The sequence below is a fragment of the Pocillopora damicornis genome, chromosome 6 (assembly GCF_964200805.1).
Source record: "Pocillopora damicornis chromosome 6, jaPocDami1.2, whole genome shotgun sequence".
NCBI classification, from domain to species: domain Eukaryota; kingdom Metazoa; phylum Cnidaria; class Anthozoa; order Scleractinia; family Pocilloporidae; genus Pocillopora; species Pocillopora damicornis.
In genome coordinates, this window is record NC_142675.1 from 315755 (window position 1) to 338826 (window position 23072).

General features: G+C 35.9%; 2 protein-coding genes across 2 annotated transcripts; one reads left to right on the top strand and one right to left on the bottom strand.

Moving 5' to 3' along the window:
- Nucleotides 1–930: 930 nt before the first annotated feature.
- On the top strand, nt 931–11918 carry LOC113686320 (glypican-4). Its single transcript, XM_027203927.2, has 6 exons — nt 931–1319; nt 1506–1670; nt 6415–7112; nt 7885–8018; nt 8693–8827; nt 9453–11918. Exons 1-6 carry the CDS (start codon nt 1166–1168, stop codon nt 9880–9882), a joined length of 1716 nt encoding a protein of 571 aa, XP_027059728.2. The 5' UTR covers nt 931–1165; the 3' UTR covers nt 9883–11918.
- A 627-nt stretch (nt 11919–12545) lies between these two features.
- On the bottom strand, nt 12546–21141 carry LOC113686319 (glypican-5). Its single transcript, XM_027203926.2, has 7 exons — nt 20674–21141; nt 20429–20593; nt 17818–18506; nt 16805–17046; nt 16208–16386; nt 14996–15091; nt 12546–14646 (listed from the first exon to the last, which is right to left on the bottom strand). The coding sequence occupies exons 1-7, from the start codon at nt 20819–20821 to the stop codon at nt 14450–14452; spliced, it is 1716 nt and encodes a 571-aa protein (XP_027059727.2). The 5' UTR covers nt 20822–21141; the 3' UTR covers nt 12546–14449.
- Nucleotides 21142–23072: the final 1931 nt, after the last annotated feature.

Sequence of the window (23072 nt, forward strand, 5' to 3'; positions counted from 1 at the left end):
TTTTTTTCAGCAATGAAATTTAGCGCTAACAAGTGGGAATTCTGTTTTTTACCGAGTCACAGCCAAAACTTCACTTTTCAAGGTGCTTGCGATCGAAAAAAACTGAGCCCTTTTCCGAAGCAGATTTAACCGAGAGAGGTATGTTTCCGATGCAATTATCGATGGCAAGGTGCTTTTGTACCATCCATTTATCGATACAATCAGCTGAAAAATGCGCCTCTCTAAAAGTTTTGAATCTCTGTTCAGCGCGGTTCAAGATAATAACTTCCTTAGTTTTGTTCTACTTCAGACAAAAGAACTGAAACTCGCTAATGTTGTGGCATTAAATCATGTTGTTTTACTGATGTAACAAAGACGCTTAAATCCAGACTTTGCTGTACATTTGCTGTTCAAATATTTCGACCAGACCGTTATAAACGAAGGAGATTTAAGGAAAAAGAAACCCTCGGGATGATAGAGAGCCATTAACACCTTCGCCTGAAATGGTGCTTGGTCTTACAGAAACTTCAATACAACGCCTTTCTCTTAATTTTCCTTTCTTACAAAAGATCTGACGTACTGCTATTGTAATGATTTTTTTTTCGTCGTTGATGCGATTACTGGAGTATTTATCTGTTAAATTAACCAAGTTTGTTTAAAGCATGCGGAAATTAGCGGGCTGAACGTGCAGTTGATTTTTTTCGCACTCGTTTTCCTCTAATAAGTCTTTAATCTTTTTTGTGTCCCTGTTGGTTGTTTGCTATGTGGAATTCTTTGGCAATCATTGTGCTAAAAAAAAAGACTCGGCTTAGGGGATGTAAATATAAATAAATTGGGTGATTTGTGGAATTCACTATATTTGAATTTTGATTGGTTAGCGGTAAAAAAGATCCCGCCTCAGAATACGTAATGTCCAAGTGTAATTGTCCACGCTTGTCAACGGGAACAAGCGTAGTAATTAGCGCGAACTCCGATCACAGGCTCAGCGGGTGAATTTATGTTTTACTGCTTTCCCACTGTTACGATTTAGTCAAACATTTATTGTTGCAGCTTTTAGGTCAACTTGACGGAAAGCGTGGACGAACGTACTGCAAGCGACTCACGAATTACGTGTGCGGTGAAACCTTTGAAGTGACAAGATTTTGTGTTTAGAGCACAGTTGATTGCGTTCAGAGTTTTATCAACAATGGTCTCTTTCTACGTCTTTCTTGTTGTGCTTGCCACCGTTTCTTCTGGTTTTGGTCAAGATAACGATAACGAACCGTCTTGTGCTACAGTGAAGACTGCCTACAGACAGAAAAGGCTGACAGATAGTGATGTACCGCAATGGGCTGTGAAAGGTATACAGTGCTGCATGAAGTGTGCCATACCAACACTCTGTGAGCTTTGTAAATATGTGGTTGTTTCGGACCATTCTCGGTGATATCTACGTTTTGTTAATATTCTTCTCTCGGCATGGGGTATCACTTAGTAAATTTCGCCTTCAATTCTGATATTATCGCTAACACATTTTGTCTTTACATCAGGGGATGACCTTCGCGTCTGCCCGAAAGACAACGGTAAGCAATGCTGCTCACAGCAAATGGAAGATCGCTTCGCTGTCTTTGCGAGCGAAGATTTTGACAAAGCGGTCTCGTCAAAAGTTAGCGAAATGAGGAGACAGTTCCACCTTCAAGAAAAAGCATTTAACGGTGAGTCAGTTACGACAAAATGTACAAAGTGTTAAAAGTGTGTGGATTAAGTTTGAGTGAAAAATGGATCTGCTAATGGCATTTCGAATATACAGAAACCAGCGATTTTTATGCACGCGCTCTTCACGTTAAGCTGATTTCGAGGAGAAAAACTTGCCTCTACGTTTATTTTATTTCGAGTTAATCGCGGATCGGTGTGACCGCGAGCATTTCGTTTACAAGGTCATTTTCTTCAATATAGGTCGATCCGACTTGGTCCACAGGAAATTGAACAAAATTCAAAAGTAAACATCGATGTGCATGCTTGATGCTACTTTACGCATAAGCCTGAAGCAATAATTATGTCACTCTAAATATTCTGTCGTTCCGGTTTTAGTTAATCCCTGAATACGCCAAACAAGAACACACGCTAAGTTACTTAAAGATTTTTATAGCTTTACGAAAATTTTATGCGCCGCTTAATTTAATTCATGTGGGCAGACAAGACGATGGAATCGAAGGATTTACCGTAAATTTTGAAGTTATCAAAGTAAATAATGATAGCTGCCTCTGTAACCTTATCTTTTCTATCTCCTCTGTGGAATGTCCGAGAAAACAGGCTTAAAATTTATCGGGTTGAGTGTTATAAGCTCCCATGAATCGAGCATATCCAAGGAACTAGTACTTTCTGTGGCAGTTCTAATGGATACACCTCGATTTTTCGCGAGGCCAACCGTACGTCTTGAATAGGATTTTACTCTCAATCGAGTTTGTGAATAGTTCGTGATGTAATTTCGGCAAAGTCTTCCAAACCGTTAGTATTAAATTACTTTCCGCTCTGAGCTGCCTTCGGTTCTACAACGTGTTCATTTGGTAAACTTTTCTTAAAGCCGACAGGGCATGCTTATGTCTGTCGAACAATCGAGGTTAACGATGAACCAGCACCGTTTATTTCAGAGCACATGTTGTTGGGTAATTACTGCACTGAAGGTTTATCTTTGTCAGTAGAGGTCGCACAAATCACTCCAGTTTCTTCTTTGCTTCAGTGTAATCACAAGCGAATGTTAAATTTAGAATCGACTGTTGTTTTTCGCAGTATGCGATTGCCCGAGGCTATTGAATATTGATATTAATCAGAATGGAATATGTTATTTCTTTTATTGTGAAGTTGATTGTTTTCCCAATTTCGCGGTTTTCTCGGGTCAGCGAACGCGCTACCCAAACTCCGTATATATCTTACCACCTAGTGAAGTACTAATGTCGCGGGCTTTGTTCGATCTCATATCCAAAATGTATACTGCATGGGAAAATTGGCAGCGAAAAGATGATGATTTTATAAATCCAACTAAGAAGACAAAACGGAAATTAAAGAAGAAATGAAACAATCTCTCTCGTAGTATGATCGTTATTGGAGTGGTAATGTTGTGAATTATTAAGTAAAACTTTCGCCTTTTACAGGAATAAGTAATGAAGTTTTGCAATAGTGAAGTTTTAATATTAATATTTGTTTTGTCATAGCTTTTTTTATGATCTTAGGGCATTGAATATTGATCCCCCAATTTCCATTTAAACCACATAGTGTCTTGAGGATTGGATTTACAGAATTGTTTGGTCTTTCCAAGTCGTGGTTTAGCTGGGTTAAATACAGTTGTCAAAAGCTTACAAACTACTTCATTTCCTTGATTTCTCTGAGGAAGTTTGATAAATTAAAAGGCCAATTTTTGGGAAATGTCTCCTTTTGCATTGCTAGAAGGAATAGAATGCAGACTCAATGCACATACCAGTCTTTCGCCAAAGCAGTGTTAAACAGGTTTAATTCCAAGTATATTAAGAATATTAATGAACTTCCCTTCCGAATATATAGCTCAAATATGGGCTTTGCCAGTGTCAAAGTGCATTGCTTGAAAAGTGGGTTTGTGAATAAATTCTAAGCAGTGTGCATCAATTTATCACCTTATCTTAACCACAAAGCCATTCTTTATACTTTTTATAACATTCTAGAAATCTGTATCCTTGCTTTGAAGAGCATGAAAAGCTTAAGGGCAGACACACAAATAGTTTTATTGGTAAATTCTCTAACAAAATCCATAGGATTATGCAAATATTTCATAAATCATTGTGACCTGATGGAATTGAAGCTAACATTTACTCTTAAAAAATGTGTGAAATTTAGGTTTAAAAATATAACTGTTGTGATGTAAATTTCGTGAGACCCAAACTTATGAAAGGTCAGACTGTTTAACCGCAAAATTACCCTCTGTCATGTGAAACTTCAGTGGTTTTGCTCTGATGAGGTTGGATGACTGTTTTTACTGGTTGCTTGAATATAATGTCAAAAGGTCTTGTATCTGCGTTTTGTAAAGGTGTAAAGTTTGAAATTCAAATGACGGGTACTTGTTTGAGTTTGTTTTATTATATTCTTGGTATTCTAATGTTCTTTCAAAGTTATGGCTGTTTCCTTTTTTACTGGAAAATATTAAAAGATGGCTCATCATTTTTGTGGCAGTATTGTTATATTTTTTTTCATATCACAAAAATGTATCTGTGAACCAGGATCAGAATATTACTTCAGGAGCTGTAATATTCTCAATTGGTCCAGGAACTGAGAAGTTTGTAGAATTTGGCTGCTATTATAGAGTTGGGATCCCCCTGATTAGCAAAGTTTTCACAGTAGGTGGTCAAAATGTTCTCCTAATGACTTTTTTCCCATAACAACATACAAGTGAAATCCTTTTTTTTTTTCAATGTTTGTAATTTTTTTTTCTAGAAATGATCAGAAATGTTGCAATTCTTTTTCTTCATTTTTGGCATAAACAAGATATGAGTAACATAATTTTTTTTTTTTCGTTTTGTAATTTTTTTTTTTTAATGTTCAGAAATGTTGCAGTTTTCTTTTTCATTTTTGGCTCAAACATCACATGTATAACATCTTTTTTAAATTTTTGTAATTATCTTTTTCTAGAATTGATATGGAATGAAACATATGCCTGAAAGCAAAATAATGATGTTAATTTTGAAGTATGATTTACATCGTTTACAATAGGCTCATTTGCTTGAAAGAAATATTTCTTCAGCTGGATTTGAATAAAACATTGTTATTATCAAAATTGTCTGGACTTGCAGACATCACAGGTGATTGTCACCTGTCCATTTTCACCTAATTTGAGACTTGTCTTAAATGGCATTGTTAATTTCTAGCAGCAAAAAGGTTTTCAGTGATAATTGATTTCTGAAGTTTCAAGTGAAAATGAATAGCAGCAGACATATACAGAGCTGTGAAGTGACCAAGTTAATGCCCACCACTTTTAGTGTCACTGAAGTTGAGAATTGTTTTGGTATATACCATGCATGAACCAAGAAATTAGTTTAATTCTTTCAGTATACCAAAAATGGTTGGAAATTGAACTCTTGTCATCCAGTTTGATGTCATCAGCTGCTCTCTGTGATAATAGCACTTGCTGTATAATCACTTTTGGGCTAGCCAATTGGTGTAGGGGAAGAGAACTATTCATTTGTGTGGTATGTATTAGCTCTTAATATTTCAGTCTGTGGAGAGCTTGACCCATTGTGCGGAAGTAATGTTGTTTAAGTTAAGAACAATCTGTCAAACCTCGTAATTATGAAGTAGTATTTGTTTAGCTGCTACAAGATGTTTTTGATAAATTGGTTCATAACTTGGCAGCTGTCCTCTGTTTTGTGTAAATTTTAAATCAAATTTAATAAATTTTGCTGGGAAAAGGTAACATTTTTGTGATTTTTATTGTGGGTTGAACAATAGACATGGCAGTGATGCTAAAGAAGGATTATCATTTAAAAATGTGATGGATGTATGGTCTGAAATGAGTAGGCAATTAAATTGAATTATGTTTGTGTAACAAGCTAGGCATGTTACCATGCACTTCCCCCAGAAAAAAATTGAGATTTGAAACTTTGCAAGATGCAATTTTAAGGATTCTGAGACATAATTAAGTAACTTTTTTTGGCCAGATATTGAGGATATAATAATTTCCTAAATATGTGTTTTCTGTCTTGAATCACAATTCACAAAGAGGGTGGCACAAAATGAACTGGCAGCCAGTGGGTTGTGACTTCCTACTGGTATCAAATGACAACCTTGGTAAAGATCCTAAGACATGACAATGAGCATGTAGCACTGCATTTGGCTGAATGGGTCTTGGATTGTTTTCTTAAATGAGAAGTGTGCTTCGGAAACATCCTAATTTAAACTATATTTGAATGGTTACTATTTTTCTTGGGTTAAGATTCCACATAGTCACATAACCTTTCCAGAATTGTCTTTTAATGTGATTTATATTCAACTGTTCATGTTCCTTCTGACTTGTCATTCCCAAGTGCTTAAACAGATCACCAAGAAATGGGAAAAAAGGGGAGTAAGTCTCTGTTAACCCTTAAATTCCAAAGATCCAACAAGAAATTCTCCCCTTAAAGTCCCTTACATTTCCTTATAAATTTAACAGGAGAATTAAGTGTTCTATCTACTTAGTAAAAGGTGTATGTGAATTATAAGGACACGTTGCTTGTTATCCACTTCAGAAAGTTGAAGGGTGAAATCGTGGGTATTTGGCCAGGTTGCTGAATTAGATTGATACTTTATTGGACACTTAAACTCACTTAAACTCAGTCTGTGACATAATCTTGCAATTACCATTTAAAGGAGCTTGTAAAGTGATGTTGTTTTTAAAGCATTCTTCTGTCGTAATGCCTTTTATGTCTCTAATATATTTTTTTTCCCTCATTTATCCAGCACACTTCCAATCCTTGATCAAGGAATCCCATGAATCACTGGATGCTTACTTCAAGAAAGTCTACGTTCACTACTACTCCCGGAACAGCAAGATATTCTCAGATTTTTATGCAGAATTGATGAAATATTATGAGGGAGAATCCAGCTCTGACATGAAAACAATCTTAAACAAACTGTTCAAAATTCTCATGCAAAAAATGTTCCAGATCATGCATGCTCAGTACCAGTTCAGCAATTCTTATCTGGAATGTATACCGAAGCATATGGATCAGCTAAAACCTTTTGGGAATTATCCAGAAACGTTAACCTCTGAGTTGAGAAGTGTTTTAATTTTTGCAAAGGCCCTTACAAAAGCACTTGATGATGTTCATGATGTTTTCATCATGCTTGAGAACTCAATTTCTTCTAAAGACTGTCAGGATCAACTCATCAAGCTGAAATACTGCTCCTGGTGCAAGGCTTTGACATCATTAAAACCTTGTCATCAGTTTTGTATGGATGTACATAAGGGTTGTTTGGCTGACATAGCAAAGGTGAACAATCAATGGCAACGCTACCTGGCGGCAGTGAACGAACTTTTTGAGAAGCTTTCAGGGGTATACAATATTGAAATTATCCTGTCCAAAGCACACATCAAGATGTCATTTGCCATCATGAATTTCCAAGATCAAACTGTGGCTAAAGCTGTAGAGGAAAGGGTAAATTAAAATTTATTTCTTTTCGTCCCCTTATTTTTACTGGAGGTTTCTCCTGAATTGTTGTATCTCACAGCTGGTCCATGTTTGTGGTGGCTTCATGAGCTCCTTTATTTAGTGGGACAGTTTGCGCCTTTGTATCAGGCAATTCGGTCTATGTACCCAGAGGAGATTTCTACCTGATTGCTGTTCACACAAAAAAATGGATCTCTGTTGCTAAGGTCAACAACTAGCATTCCATCAGGTTGAAACGGTAAACAAGGCTATGGTTTTTCATTTTGTAGAACACACTTGAATTGAATTATGCATGATGTGATTTCATTACAAGAGAAACTATTATGTCAGTGATTACAACATGTCTACTCGATGCTGATAAATGCATGGAAGAGTTGTTAAAACCAAGATTGTGCATTTCAGACTGGAAAGCCTTTGAAATTGAATGAAGATATATCAATCAGTCTCAGATTTAAGTGACAAGAGAATTTTGAGGGGTGTTCTGAAATTTCTCCTTTATTTTCAGTTTTTTCTTGTGTGTCTTTTTTTGGTCTGTGTGCCTTTTTCTTTGATACAAGTGTTTATGATCTTCTTTAGTGTAATTCTGTTTCTCAATAAATTTCCTGTCACCATATGCTGAAAAAGGAAGCCTTGGATTCCCAAACTTAGTTGATTAAACATCATTTTCATGCCCTGGAAATGAGATGCTTTTAAAGAACAGTGTATTTATACATGTCTTTGATGCTGAGTTTTACATGCTTGCTATTCTAAACTTTCTCAGGTATTCCAAGTATGTGGTAACCCTGAATTAACTAAGAGATCAACAGATGACTTTTTCCTTGAAGGAAACAATCGACAAAGAAGAGAAAATGATGCTGCTTTACCCAAAAAATCAGCAGATGTCACCTTGGAATCGTAAGTTTAGAAATGTGCCATCTCCGTTTTTGGACTAGAAGGGTGATGTTAGTTGAACAGTGAGGAAGCTGTTGTGTCTTCATTTTGAACCACTATTTACAAACTTTATTAAGTTGAATACAGATCTGAAGTAAATTTAATAAATAAGGGTGCAGGATATCCTAAAAAAAGAAGGGCTTGTCGGAGTGGGATATCCTACATTCTTAAATGCTTTAAATTTAATCAATTGACTTTGGTAGTAAAGCCCACACACACTTATACACTTGCTTTCATACCAAGGAACATACATAAGCATATACAGACACACACAAAAAAAACTCAAATTATTTAAACTAATGACTATTTAATGAGACTTGGTGGCGATCAAAATTATGAATTAAATTAATACATGTCAGTATAGAAGCACTTCAATTTCTTTTTGAACAGATGTAGGCTTCTTGACTTCAAATATTCATCAATAATATTCCAAGTTTTAGGACTTTGGAATTTAATACTGAAAAGGCTTGTAGTTATGAATAAGGGTGCAGGATGAAATGGTACAAAGAGTTCTGTCTTGAATAAACGTTTGTCAGTTCAATTACCTTGGAAGACTTTATGTAATCTTGTCTTGGGAATTTTGATTACACAAGGTGTGATTGCATTTTTGATAGCAGAAATTCCCTCTTCTCTCTCAGACTAAAAACAGACTTCAAAGCCGTAATGAAAATGGCTGATAACTTTTGGACTTCACTACCAGACATGTTATGTAGTGACATAGCAGCTGAAAAGAATAACCCCTCAGAGTGTTGGAATGGTGCTGGTAAAGGAAGGTAAATATTACCTCTTGTTCTGTTACCTTGATCTCATCTCCTTTATATAATTAGCAAGGTGGTAGTGGCAGTAGGGCTACTGAAAAGATGGTTAGACAGGTATGGTCAGATGAAGACCAGAAGCGTAGCAGTTCAATTGTCGTGATTCTCAATCGACAGATTGACTCTACAGTTGAGAATGACTTGAAATCATGTAACATTTCATTAACCCCTTCAACTCCAATGAGTGACCAAGACAGAATTTCTATTTACAAAAATATGAATACAATTCTTAGCAAGCAAGTAATAAGATTAAGACAAATATCAATAGGAGAATCATTGGTTGATCCAATAGGAAATTCTCTGAACTAACATCAGAACAATTGTATGGAAGACAGGAAGGAGAGTCAGTAATGAGATCTTGAGAGTGAAATGTTTGCTCCTGACACTATCAGTACAATATCAAGTAGACAAGTAAAGAGAATAAAGAAACATCAATTAGGGGATTATTGCTTGATCCAATTCCAAATTCTCCAAACTAAAATCACATAAATTGTATGGCAGAGAGTAAGGAGAATTAATCATGAAATCTTGGGAGTTAAAGGGTAACAACTCATGAACAAAATATCTGTTTTCTTTTTCAAAGTTACTCAAGCCCTGATGATGGAGAGAATGCCATCGAAGAAAACCAAGCACCATCTGTGTTAAAAGCTAGTGAAAAATTGAAAAACATTGTGAAAATGATTGAGGAATATTCCAATGCTGCAGTGTATGGGGATGAAATAAATATCGTCACCACAGACAATGAGGATGATGATGAATCAGGAAGTGGGAGTGGTGATGGAAGTGGAGGCAGTGGAGGCAGTGGAACAAATGAAATACCAGTTGACCCGGTTGCACCACCTAAAGACCCCATCAATGAGGTTGATGACCTTGACAATGGTGATAATGTTGTTGGGGGAGGGGTGGGTGAAAACACTCAAGGACAATCAAGGAACTCTGCTTCACAAACTGTAGTTGGAGCATGGTTGGTCTATTCAGCAATTTTATTGTTGTGTTCTTCACTTGTACCATAATGGTATTAATGGAAGTGGGATTCCTGTCATTGCCTACAACACAAAACATTTGCATCATACTGTACAGTATGGAATGGATTGTCTGCACTCAGTTTCTTTGAAAAGATTATTTAGTTTTGATACTAGTCATCAAGGAATTGTCCACGTTATTCAGTGCAAAAATTTCAATCCAGCCATCATCTCAAACTGTGCAAGAAACAAGCTAGACTATGAATGAAAAATATCAAGCTTTTTATTTGTGAATATGGGAATTTATTTTTACAAAACATGACTGGAATGAATGTTAATTAATTGATTTGTAAAGTTTTAAGTTTGCACAACTATTTGAAAAATCAGTAGTTGTTTTTTCACTTCAAATTCCTGCTCAAAATGAACTTCAGTTTGCCACAGTTATCATAAGCTCTTACAAATAGTCTATGGTATTAAGACTTGACAGAAATTGTATATACAATTGACCCCTCTTTTGTGGCACTTTGGTGCCCAATGTTAATAGGAGTTAGTTGGAAAGGCTTCAAGTGTCATCTCATTTAGTATTTGTTTGGATTTTGTTAAAGAGGGAGCTTTGTGCTCAAATTTTTTTAAAACTGCTTTATTGGACATAGTGTGCCATTTGCTTATACGTTTAGAGCTTTATTAGACACTGGCTGAACTTTAAATGTCATTAAGCTTGTCAAGAGAGGAAGTGCTCCAAATTTAGTTATCAACAACCAGAATATAGAAAAGAAGTAGTTTGTAAATCTATGTCACAGGCACTTAGAGATAAGTGCAAGTAACTTTAAGACTGGTAATGCATTGGGTAAAGTGGTTGGTTGTGAAAAATGTGAAAGCCTCACATTTTCTTCACTCCTTCCTTGAATGAACAAGTTATCTTGTCAATGGCAGGCTTTTTAAAAATAACACAAGTGCAATTTGTGAATGAGTTTTAAAAGTAATCATGGATTGCTTTAATTGTAATTGGCATAGCGTTTGGTTAGATCCAGAAAATTGATTGAGTGGTTTCAACAAATGGAACGCAAAACTAACCTAATCATGATTTTTATTAGTATTCTGCCACAGTTGAAATCAAGAGTTTCTTTTTCATTTGAGCTCTCACAGGCTTTTGTATACTTCCCTATTATTCTTATGGGCTGTTGTGATTGTGTCTTTTTGTGGTTTCGTAATACTCAATTCAAAGGCGCTCTTAGTGAGAGGGATGTAATCCTTCAGTGGTTCAAACTTGTTTGAATAGAATCAGTGACTAATTTCCACCTTTTGAGTTCATTACTATTATTCATGTTTGTCTTAACTCTTTAACCCCCATGAATGACCAAGACAGAATCTCCCCTTACATCCAAATTGTATTGCAGAGAGTAAAGAGAATTAGTGAGGAGATCTAGGAAGTGAAAGACTTAGAAGCTAAGGTGAATATCACTAAGTACTGAACTGCTCAGAAGCAGGAGTTAAATTGTTATGACCACTGTTTAAACTGTACTTTTATAGAGAAAGGAAAAAATGTATTTTTTTTGATCACTTTGTAATTTGTATGAATTAATACTGGTACCATTTGTGTTTTTTAACAATGGGCATTTGATAGACTACTAAAAGAGAAGTCTTGGTATGTGATTAAGAGCTCCTCATGGGCTTGGTTTTTTTTTTTTTTAATGATATTTGATATGATCTTCTGTAGAAATTCTTCCTGGTCTTGGATTTGTCACAATTTTTAACTTGTAAAGAAATCATCTGATTACTCATTGAAATTGAAGGAAAATTTTCTGTTTGAAGTATTTTCATTATTGTGTTTAGATAAATTTATATTTTCAAAAGTGGATTCACACACCAAAGTTGCTTTTCCTTCTTTCAGTGTTCCACTAGTATGTTTTTTTTCTATCAATGTTCAGTAAAAAATAATTATCCTGTGACACAGTTGTAAAGTTGGTGTTTCATTATCAATTTCTTGTAAGGGAAATTACTGTATGCAGAGACAATATAACTAGTAATATACAACAGATTTCAAATAAAAATGACTTCCAAGACTTGGAGTCAACATATCACTTGCAGTTTGTTAGACTTTTCATGAAAGAATTGTTTTTACATGAGATGGGTTTTTGGTAGTCCAAGGGGATTGTCCACATCTTGATTAAAAATATCTTAAACCGATGTAGTTAATCAACCAAATTTTGAGCTTGTAGGCAGCGTAGGCAATGGCAAATGAACACTTTGGTCTGATTCCTGCTAACTGAAGTAATACATCCTCAAGATGTGTTATGAAGCAGGCCTCTCTCATGGGATAAAGCTACATCCTCACTAGGAATCAGCAATGTGTTTGAGAGAGACAATGAAAATGAATGTTCTACCCTCACTGGATTGTTTCTGAACACCTCCATCAAGAAGAAGATGCAATGCGAACTGTGGTTTTGCTAAATGACCTGTATAATACATCTTAGCTGGATAAGCTTGTAGGCATACTTTGATCCTGCTTGTAGCCTTGGACAATTCTAAGTGATTACAATGTATACATTCATTGAAGCTTCAAACACCCCCACCTCCCCATGCATTTTAACTTTTTAAAGATTGTTAAAATTCTCTCCCCTGACTGATGTACTGGATGTTCAAGATGATAGCCAGTAGTTGTATTATCTTCATAGCTCACTGCAGACAATGGAACAATTATTTACAAAGCATCGTTTCTGGCATAATTACTTTTATTAATAATCATTCATAACTATAATCAATGATTCTACTTTATCATATGTACACCTTAAGAAGAACTTGGTGCCATGTCAAATGCCTTTTTTTCTTAATCAAAATTACGCTTTGAGCTTGCAAACACATTGGCTGTAAATTTATCAATGTATGTATTAAAAAGTATAGTTTCTTATACTAATTGTACTTAATCACGAAACTGTGTAAATACTTTGCTAATAATTAGCTGGTGAAGGAACGAATTTAAAGCAATTTAAAGTAAGACTGGGAATTTTTCAGTCAAAAACTGGTATGGCTAAATGAGAAGCTTTCATTCAATAGCCTGAATCCTTACATCGCAATTTAACTTAACATTTTAGACTGAAATATATACCAACAAGTACTTTGTAAGCTTGTAACTGTAGTCTTAACAAAAAATAGAGCCAAGTAAGCTGGGTAATTCAGGCTTGAGCAATATGATCAGGCCTTTAACTTTACATATCTACAAGGTTAATTCAACTGCATGATGGTTTCACACTTTCAAAAAGGCAATGAAAACTGCACTCTCTTATCTTACCTACTTAATTGCCACAGACTACATCATCTATCATACATCTCTACTGAAATAGAAAATAAACCTTAACGATAACAAAATTCTCTAAGACTCAGAGAAAACTTTGCTATGAGCTAAGCAACTTGAACTGATCACTATTAATTATAATAATACCTTTTAATAAATTATTATTATTAAAGAATCATTACTACTGTGACTTTATTAATTCTAGCAGCTGTTTCCACTACATTTCCACTAAGTTTTTTTTTCAAATTTTCCATGGAAAGTCTCAATTGGAAAAATAAATAAACTGCCTTATAACTTTGTAACAGTAGTATACAAGTCAATGCTTAACTTTAGTCATATTCTCTGATGGACTTAGGAACTATAGTCTCGCATGATGGCAGGTCTCCATTTCTCTGTCCTTCCCTCAAATAAAGTGCCTCCCCCTTAGTTTCAAGCTATTCTTTTCCCAAACCAAAAGACAATCACTACTTGTCTTAGGTGTAACTAGCTCATTATAGGTCAGCTGACTATAACTTGAAATCAAACAACTTTTCTCCATGTGCAATCTAACAATTATTCTTTCAAAGTCAGTCCTAATAAGTAATCTTGGGATGCACTGACTCTCAAATGTTTGGTTCCACCACCTCCTCAACCCTTTGGCTAATCAGATGCAAATAAACCCAAACTTAATCCAACATTTCAAAACTTCTGGTATTACCAGGATCTTTGTTCTGATCAGCTGTTGCAATTATACTGTTTTCAATTGGCTTTTGTGATACTCAAGCAATTGCATTTTCTTATAAAAGCAGCAGCATATTGTAATCTTCCAAGTTACCATGTACAAGCTAATAACAAGTTCAGATTTAAAAGAAAAAAAATCAAACTACAAGCTATTACACTAGGGCCTTTATCAGCGACCTTTCTTTCCCTTAAAATTGTTGTCTGGTGAGAAAAGAGCCTCATGGAAAGTAAAAAACATGAACACAAGGGGCAAGGAAAGAGAAAAACAAGTGTCTGCAGACTTCTAAGCCACACAATTCACCATCTCTCCAGTAATGAATGACTTTTGAATGAATACTGAACATGAACAAATCATCACATTAGTGTGCAATCTAAAAAAATGACCCATAGAAGTCCACAGACAATATTTTCTTTTGATCTCTCTCTCTTTGCCAACAACAGAGGCTCTGGAAAGGTTAGTTACACTTTGTTTTATACAACAATTTGGAAAGACTTTGAACTAAGCCTTACACTTCTATCTATTGTCTTTGAGAGAAAACTCTGGTGGAGGACCAATTTCTTGTTGTTTCAATTCCATTTGAGGTCAGAGTGACTGCTGAGATGTTTCTATCCTCTCGTGAGCCATACCAACAGAAGTAGAGTAAGAAACTGTAGCCATGTGACAGCAAGAGATGACGATGAATTACCCTGAGCTAGCACATCACCAGACTTGCGAGTTGACGTAGGGTCAAAACCCCCACCTAGGACTTCATTGCCAGAGCTTTTGATTGACGAAGGTGTCGTAATGAAATCAAAGTCATTTTCTGTAAAAAATAAAAACAACCCAAAGGTTTCAATGTATATTGGGATCACAATAACCGAATGTTGCCTACTTTTAAACTAAAGAACAAAAATTATTCCCTGTCAGTTGTCTAAATTCTTAGGGATGACATCCAACTTAAAGACCAAACAAACTCCTCCAAGAATCTTTTTAAAAGGATCTCTCCCAGACCTGTGCCTAAAACTGTCTTTGAGACTGGAATGATAAGTTTCATGAACTAAGTATTGACATGTTCTCATGTGTTTGGAGCTTAAACATAACCAAATGAGTGGACCTTTTGAAATATTGTTGCATTGGTAAGAAACCATAAAGGTGAATAGAAATCTTCATACCCCTTTCAAAATCAACAATGTTATTGTTTTCTCCGCTCGATGTGCTACCACAGTCCTCATCATCCTCACCACAGCCACTTTCACTGATTTTGTTTCCTAATTATGAAGCATAAATAAACATAAATAAACAAAATTTGTGCTAATTAGAATGACACCAGCATAATTAGAGTACATCATGACATCCTTTTTGAGTCTTTGATACTGTAAAAGTTTCATTCCTTTGCAATGCAGTACCAACAATTAAACAAGCAACCAGTTAGCTGCCAGATTTCATTCACATCTAATTTTTGAAATTTCAGACAAGCAGCACTGCAAGCTGTAACCATTTTGGTCACCATAGCAACTGAATTTGAAGCATAAGGTGCACATTTGGCAACTTGTATTTGGCAGTCATGTAGGGAGATGAAATGTTTATAATTTAATCATAAGTTCTTTTTTATCTGAAGTCCTCATCATCTTCATCATTATAGTACTCATGCTACCTTCTTTTCTTCTATAAAATTGTGTTTCTTTCTTGTACAGATGTCACCTGCTAACCATACTTCTTTCTTCAAAGAAAAGCAATATGCTCTGCACTTTATTGCATTACCGTAGTTATTCGGTTATAAGGCGCACTCAGCTATAGGACGCACCCACAATTCGGCAACTTCATTATTGCATGTTTTCAAACTGAAAATATCGCTAAAATACTTGGTTATAAGGTGCACCGTTGTTTAGGGAGTAAAGATCGGTCAAGTTTATTGTAAATTCTTTCATAAACTTACAAAAAAGCGAAAAAGTCGCGTATTGATTTTAATTTACCGTTAATTAACAAAAGCAGAATTGTCGCACACACGACCATGCGCACAAACAAAAAAATTACTGAGCACGTGCTCTCGAGCACATATCATATCTATGCAAATTTGACTTCCCTCGTCTTTTCAGAACCACCATATTTATAAAAGTCAATGACCAACACTGTGTCCTTTTATTTGCTTGAAATCGTACCAGTAACTGTGATAAAAAAAAATTGTTTCGGAAAAATATTCGCCTATAAGACGCACCCAAACTTTGGCGGTAATTTTTAGTAGAAATTAGGAATTTCTTGAAAAAAACGGTGCACCCTATAACCGAATAACTATGGTATTTAATATTTTACAATTTTTTTTCCATTGGAATCAATTATAATTCCAAGTTGCCCTTTCAACCCTAATAAATATAAAAGCTGATTACTATTTTTGTCACCACTGCCACTGCCGCTACCACTTCCATCAAGTTCATCATCATCATCATCTCTTGTGATAGTATACTTTTCCATCATTTTAATCTGGCCATGAATCTTCCTCTCAAGAAACGTCAAGTGGTTTTTACTCTCTAGTGACAAAGATGAATCACCTTGCTTTGGCTCATACCTGTAGAAAATGATATTAACAGAGAATATAATTTGTGAAGGGAAAAAACCTAAATGTATTCAATTAACAACCAATTGTATGTGTTTTTGTTGAGGAAATGGTCTATGAACCTATACAGACCAATCATACTGGCAAAAAAAGGTTTTGAAAATTTTAAATGAGGGCAATTTTGAGGGATGAAATAAATTTAAAGATGTAAAGAGAAGGACAAATTAAAATTGCAGAAAAATCTTGATTACAATGGAAAGCTATCTGATCAAAATTCCAAACAAATAAGGTGAGATTTTAACTAGGCTCTTAAAATGTTTAAACTCTTTATGTCGAGTGGTATTGCATGCCCAACTCCTGGTGCAGCACAGGAAAACAAAGAGTCACGAATAGTAGGTTCCAAATTGAATTACCAATTACTTGTCTTTACCTTGCTACAAATGTTCCATTCCAACAGTTGTCAATGTTTTCCTTTTGTGAAGCAAGACCATCAACTACACAAAACTCTCGAGCTAAATCTTGGAAGAATGAGCTGAGAGCATTCAGCTGCCTATGAACAGCATCCATTTTAGCAAAGAGTCGCTCTTTGACATGAGGAGTCGGTGAAACAGATTCTTTATAAGGAGAAGTCTTTGCATCACTGTAGGAAGGCTCGCCACACTCCTTCAAAACCTGTTCACAATATTGATATGAGTAACTGTTTTTAAGAACATGAACCAAAACAATAATTTTAGCAAAACCATTTTAACAAGTTTACTGACCATCAGTCTCAGAAAACCATTAATACCTTGAAAATATAGCTGCAATTCTTACTGTGTTATTACCAACCACATAGGAGATCAGTAAATAAAACATTAAGTCTATGCTTGAGATAAGTGGCTTATCCTAGTTTCCATAGCATAAAGCAACAAGGAGTATAAATACTCCCCCCTGGATGGGATGCCAATCAATCACAAGGTTATCCCCCCTCCAATTTCATCAGGCTTCCCTGACAATTTGTGGGTAACCATTTATACTCCTAGGTAGAGAGAGGCACTGTAAATAAAGTAAAATGTTTTGCTTGAGGAAATGAAAGCAAACCACAAAATCACACACAAATTAGTGTTATTTCCTACTGTTAACATTTCTCTCGCCTAACTAACTTATTTCCCCAAAGCAGAACCAACCAGGAGACTTCCTACAATCCCTTGATAAGATGCTAGTTCATACAAGGTTACCACCCCACTTCCCCCCCCCCCCCCCCAGCAATTAGTCAGGTTTCCCTCTACACTCCTGGGTGGAGAGAGGCTCTGTGAGAGTAAGGTATCTTGCCCAGGAACACAACACAGTGACCCAGCTAGGGCTCGTGTCCAGACCCCTTCACCTGGAGTCCAGCACACTAACCATTGGGTGACTACATTTTCCAGGTCCTGGATATTAGATTCTTTAATTAAGTAACCTTACCTGCGGCATGAAATTAGCCTTCTGTAATAACATAAAGGTGGCAGCATGCCATAAGTCTGTATGAACAGAGTTTAAAAAGTTCTCCAAATTTGAGTTTCTAACACTTTTAGCCAGTGAGAGAACAGTATCTATTAACTGGCCCCACTTTCTTTGAAGTTGAGCTTCAGAGAGCAGACATTTTCTAGTTGTATCCATACAAAATCTATAACATGGCTTCACTTGGGTAAGACCCTGGCATAATGAACAAAATTTCATCTCCAACAGACCATTTTTGCATCCATCTGTGAAGTTGAACTGTTGTGCCAAGCTTAATACCTCTACTCCAAATTTCAGGCCTTTGAAGAGGCTTTCCACTGGCTCAAAAACCTCCTCAAACTTACCAAGTAACTCTGCTGGGCGAGTACCGAATGGTTTAATTATATCCATGTTATCTTTTAAACAATTTTTATACTTTGCTGAGAGAGTCTTTCCTTCTGGATTGAAATATCTTAAGAGCATTGGAAAAGAACTGCGAAAGAATGCATTCACAATGTCTTCTAGGTCTTGTTTATCCTCAGCCAAATAGTTTTCAAGGTCTTTGAATAACTTAGATACTGCAATGACTTCATCTGCAGTAAGATTTGGTTGTTTACCCAGTAAAAAGGTAATACTCTGTCTGTTACTTTCTTCCATGAGACTATGAAAATGCCCTAGAAATAAAACAAAATTTAATTTCAAATTAATGAAGTGGAAAAATAGAATATATTTGTTGAACTTTTTTGTATAATAAAAATATTTGGTAAAACAAAAATTCAAACTCAACATTAAATTAAAAAAAAAAAAACAGTGATAAACAGTAACATCCTGATGAAAATTGGGTCAAACTTTCACAACAATTTAATGCACTATTCCACTATTTAAAAAAAAAACTCTGGGGTTAGAATTTTATCAATGCATTACCTTACATTCAGAGGGTCAAGGCAAATTTGCACTCTATTCTTTAAATCATACCAATCCGTAAAGGGCAAATTAACATTATGAACTTCTAACTGAAGGGGTTGTTTGCAGAATACTCTATGAACAAAATTAAGGTAGCTCGAGTGATACATCAGTAACTAAAGAAAAGTTTCCAAACTTTAAACAGTATGACTTCTGTTCTAATATTGAAGAAAATCAAAATACTGCAACCAGTTGGTTTTTAAGTCAATAGCACTTCAGATGCAAAACAAAAAGCCAGCACCTACTTGTGGTAAACAATCAGTAATATCAGCAGACAATAAGGTTCTTGGCTTTGCATTATTTACATAAAAGAAATTGGTTTAATACGTTCCAGATCTTTTGTCACTTGTACCAAAATTTGCATATTTACTTTTATTAAACATAGAGAACGAAAAGGAAAGGCGCCGTAAGATTCATTTCAGATCCAAAAAAAAAAAAAGACAAATGGTTTGGTTCAGATGTGTTTCACTTTATAGCGACTCAGTATGGTGCATCGTGTCTCCCTATTTCAAAAAAGCTCCCGCTGGGTCAGAGAGGGCTTCAAATTTCTGACGATTTATATCCGTTCATTAATTTAGAATGTCAAACATATGAGATCGGAATTGTCATGCCCGCAGGCGGCTCTGATGCGACTACGAAGATAAAGACAACCTTCTAAGCGCAGGAGAATTTTTAAAATGCTTTAGAAACACGCGATCACGAACACAGATGAACAAAGTTTAGGTCATGCTAGTTTTATTATTGTTTTCGAGCCTTCTCAGGCTTTACTGTCATAATTTGCATAACCCAACTTCTATGCTAGATTTCATCGCTAGATTAAGTAACAAGAGCATGATTTATTCTTCGATAGCTGAATTGTTCATGATAAATGTGTGCGCTGGGAGGTCTTCTGGAAAATGACAATTTTTCCACCATTCTCGTGGAATATATCATAATTAAGATTTCAACACAAATATCAACAACAAAGGAGTTATTGCATTGATATTTTATATTAAAGGCCAGAAACACGCTTTAGCCTGGCAAAATCCGATTCCTTCGCAATCGAAATATCCAGACTATAAGTCCGTTTTCTGTGTTTAAATCACATTCAGAGTGCAGCGCTAAGGTTCCTAACTATTTAAAATCCATCATGCGTTATGCGTTTGTTGAATTGTTTTAAGAAACATCGAGGAATAGAAAATGAAATCATGAGGTGTCAGAAAATTGTACTCAATATTAAATATTAAATTAAGGAAGAGTAGACTGATAAAAAAAAGTTCTAAGTTTACGATTTTAAGCATATTAACGCACTTGAGACAGGAAAAAGAAAAAGAAACAATTCCGAGCATGTTTGAGCCATAAGCTAAAATGCTCAAGTACCTCATTATTACAATACCCCTATAGGAAATCGGCGTGAAGAGCAATTGATTAGGCATAGCATTGTTTAGTATACCTCGAGAGAGCCCGAGTTTTTTGTTAGAGTATGATCTGCTCCTTCTTTCTACTTTTGGCTACAATAACTAACCGAACCGCAAATCCCAAGGCAGTTGCGAGCACTCAAGTAGCCTGAAGAATTTGTTTATACAAAGCAAATGATAGAGTGCTTTTCATCAACTTACAAAATAGTTCAACGAACTGTGGATCGATGGCTTACCTTTCAAATCGTCAAAAAGCGATAACATGGCTTTCTTTGCAGCCATATATTTAGTTTGCAATTGAGTCTTGATATTCTTCGCAGCTTTAATGCGAAGAGATGCTTCCGTTTGTCTTGTACAGCACGTTTTTTTCGTGTGACTAACACAAACTTGCGGCTCCTTCCCTGTCAAAGATAAATTGTGTCAGAGTAAGTTCGATAAACACTCGACCACTCGTGAAATATTGGAGTCTTCCACTTCTAACCTTTGTCAGGAACTTGCGGATTCCATTGGGCGTTCGCTCCAAGCTGTTCTACTGAACAAGACAATTGCTGAGTGTCGCATTCGGCATGCCAAGCTTTCAAAATAAAACTCAATAAACAAACCACGTGAATCTTCTGAAAAGAACCCATTTTGCGCCGCTTGTTAGGATATTGAATTGTTTCAAAGAGCCTAACTTTCACGTATGTCAGCTACGTGAGGAACTACGATACACAAAATAATAGCGACTTCACTTTAAAATGCGTTTTCATGTCTTAGAAGGTCATTCGTCTGCGTAACAGAGAAGATATAGTTTACAAGGTATTGAATGCAATGGGTGTATCCGCAGAACCCTTTCCATATTCGTTCAACGGTAATTAATCGAAACAATGCAAACAGTCAATCATGACTAAGCGATGAGCGAAACAGCTGCGCGGCGCCTTTGACTAATAACAGAGACTAGAGAAGAAATATTTTATTGGGCGAACGGGGGTGGAATGTGGTGCGGCACAGGGAGGGAGTGATCGTAAATTCCGGTTTAAGGTTTCCCAACTTAGCATTCAGTAATCTTAACAACTTACTCTTTTCAGCTCTTTTAGCTAGAGAGGTTTACTCTAAATCCTTGCTTAATAACTTCTTTGTGAATTTAATTTAGTTATGACGAGTTTTTAAGATGAACAACAACAACTGAAACTTGAATTATCCATAATGTACTATCCATGTTTGCATTGGCTGAAAAATTATTTATCTTCCCTTACAGACATTTAGGAACCCGAAGCAAACTGTGGAATATGACACTTTTCGTTGTTCTTCCCAAATAGATGAAGGACATAGGAGTTCATGCTTAAAAGCGAGAAGCACGACCTCTCCATCAATCATATTCCCAATCTCAAAGAAAACGTAAATCATCCAGTTGTGATAACATCAAATCTTTTCCCTTGGAAGATAAATAGTGAGGTCTGTTTCGGATAAACCTTATCATTAGTTGTTCGACATACAGGCTGGCACGTGCCGACAGGAGAACGAGCTAGAATTTCCATTTCTGCCTTTCTAAAAATACGATGAGAAAGTTTCTTAGCTCACGAAATCATTTACTTCAATATTTGGCTCAAATCAAAACCAGACATCGCCATTTACGAAAACAGATTTGTTGTCATCTACAAGAGGAAAGCAGTAGTATATAATTCAACTCCGATTCATAAAGATTTGAAATTTGCTGAGTTTGTGGAAACAGTCTAACTACAAAGTCAGTTAGGGAATTTTATAAGTCAATTAATGGTTGCGTAACCATAGCTGAAATGTAGAAAAGATTTACTTCCGGTCACTGAAGCAGATTTTCTCAGATGTGTTGTTTCAGTGTTCTCTCTCGTTTGATTATTTGTGGAGGGTTGAATTAAAATCGCACTTAATATAAACTTAAGAGTCAGCTGATAAGTGAGGCACTTATTACATTTTGAGTGGAGGAGGAGCTTATAATATTGCGACTGATTTCAAGGAATTCGTTACGTCGAAATCTTTGCGGGAAAACAAGACACATTCCTTTTTGAAGAAGGTATCACTTAAACGGAAACAAAGTTGTAAATACACACATATCAAGCTGAAAAACAAGATCTGCTTCTTACAAATATCATATAATAAGATCTGAATTTTCTCAATCCACTTTGACGTAGAATCTTAGATTTACTGAATTTTAATTAAAACGCTTTGATTGCAATCTTATTGAGGTTAAACGGATTTAAAATCACTCAAAAGAGTAAAATTTATTATAGTGTCGTAATTCCTGACGCCCACTTTTCCTGTCAGCCCGTAGAAAACTCGTTCAAACAACGGCGCAAACAATCAAATGGCAGAAAAGGAGCAGTCCAGTGAAATTCCAGTACAAAACCCAAACAATATTACCGCCGTCTCGTCTGATGTTTCAAGAAGACTTCCTTTTCTTGGGAGGACTTTTCTCTTCCTTTGTTTCGTTACTTGACTCTTTCGACTTTCGTTTGGAGTTTTCAGCCCTGTTTTCCTTCGTCTCCGCGAGTTTTTCTTCCATGTTGCAATCAGTTTTCTCTTTAGTTCCTGGCGGAGTGTTCACATCGTCTTTGCTTTCAGTTTCCAGAAACTTCTCTTTTTCCGTCTTTTCCGATTCCCCTGTGGTCTTCTTGATTGTTTCAGTCTTCGTATCTTTGCAATGTTTTCCTCCGCAGTTTGATTCTTCCGTCTCTTGGAACTTCTCCACCTCTTTCTCCGGCTGCACGGGAGTTGTGGATGACGTGTCAACTTCTGTTGATGGCATCTTTCACTATAACAGTAGGGGTATTTCTTGTCCCAGTGTTGAAACGGAAAACACGGGAAATGAGGAATAGAGTGTCAAAATTTCTTAGAATATACAGCAAACAAATAACAAAATGTTGA

Coding starts and splice junctions, on each gene's coding strand:
- LOC113686320 (XM_027203927.2), top strand. CDS start 1,166: ATGGTCTCTTTCTACGTCTTTCTTGTTGTGCTTGCCACCGTTTCTTCT. Junction 7,113..7,884: donor CTAAAGCTGTAGAGGAAAGG/GTAAATTAAAAT, acceptor AAACTTTCTCAG/GTATTCCAAGTATGTGGTAA. Junction 8,828..9,452: donor AATGGTGCTGGTAAAGGAAG/GTAAATATTACC, acceptor TCTTTTTCAAAG/TTACTCAAGCCCTGATGATG.
- LOC113686319 (XM_027203926.2), bottom strand. CDS start 20,821: ATGGGTTCTTTTCAGAAGATTCACGTGGTTTGTTTATTGAGTTTTATT. Junction 17,047..17,817: donor AGGCTAATTTCATGCCGCAG/GTAAGGTTACTT, acceptor TATTGTGAACAG/GTTTTGAAGGAGTGTGGCGA. Junction 14,647..14,995: donor CATTGTTGATTTTGAAAGGG/GTATGAAGATTT, acceptor TATTTTTTACAG/AAAATGACTTTGATTTCATT.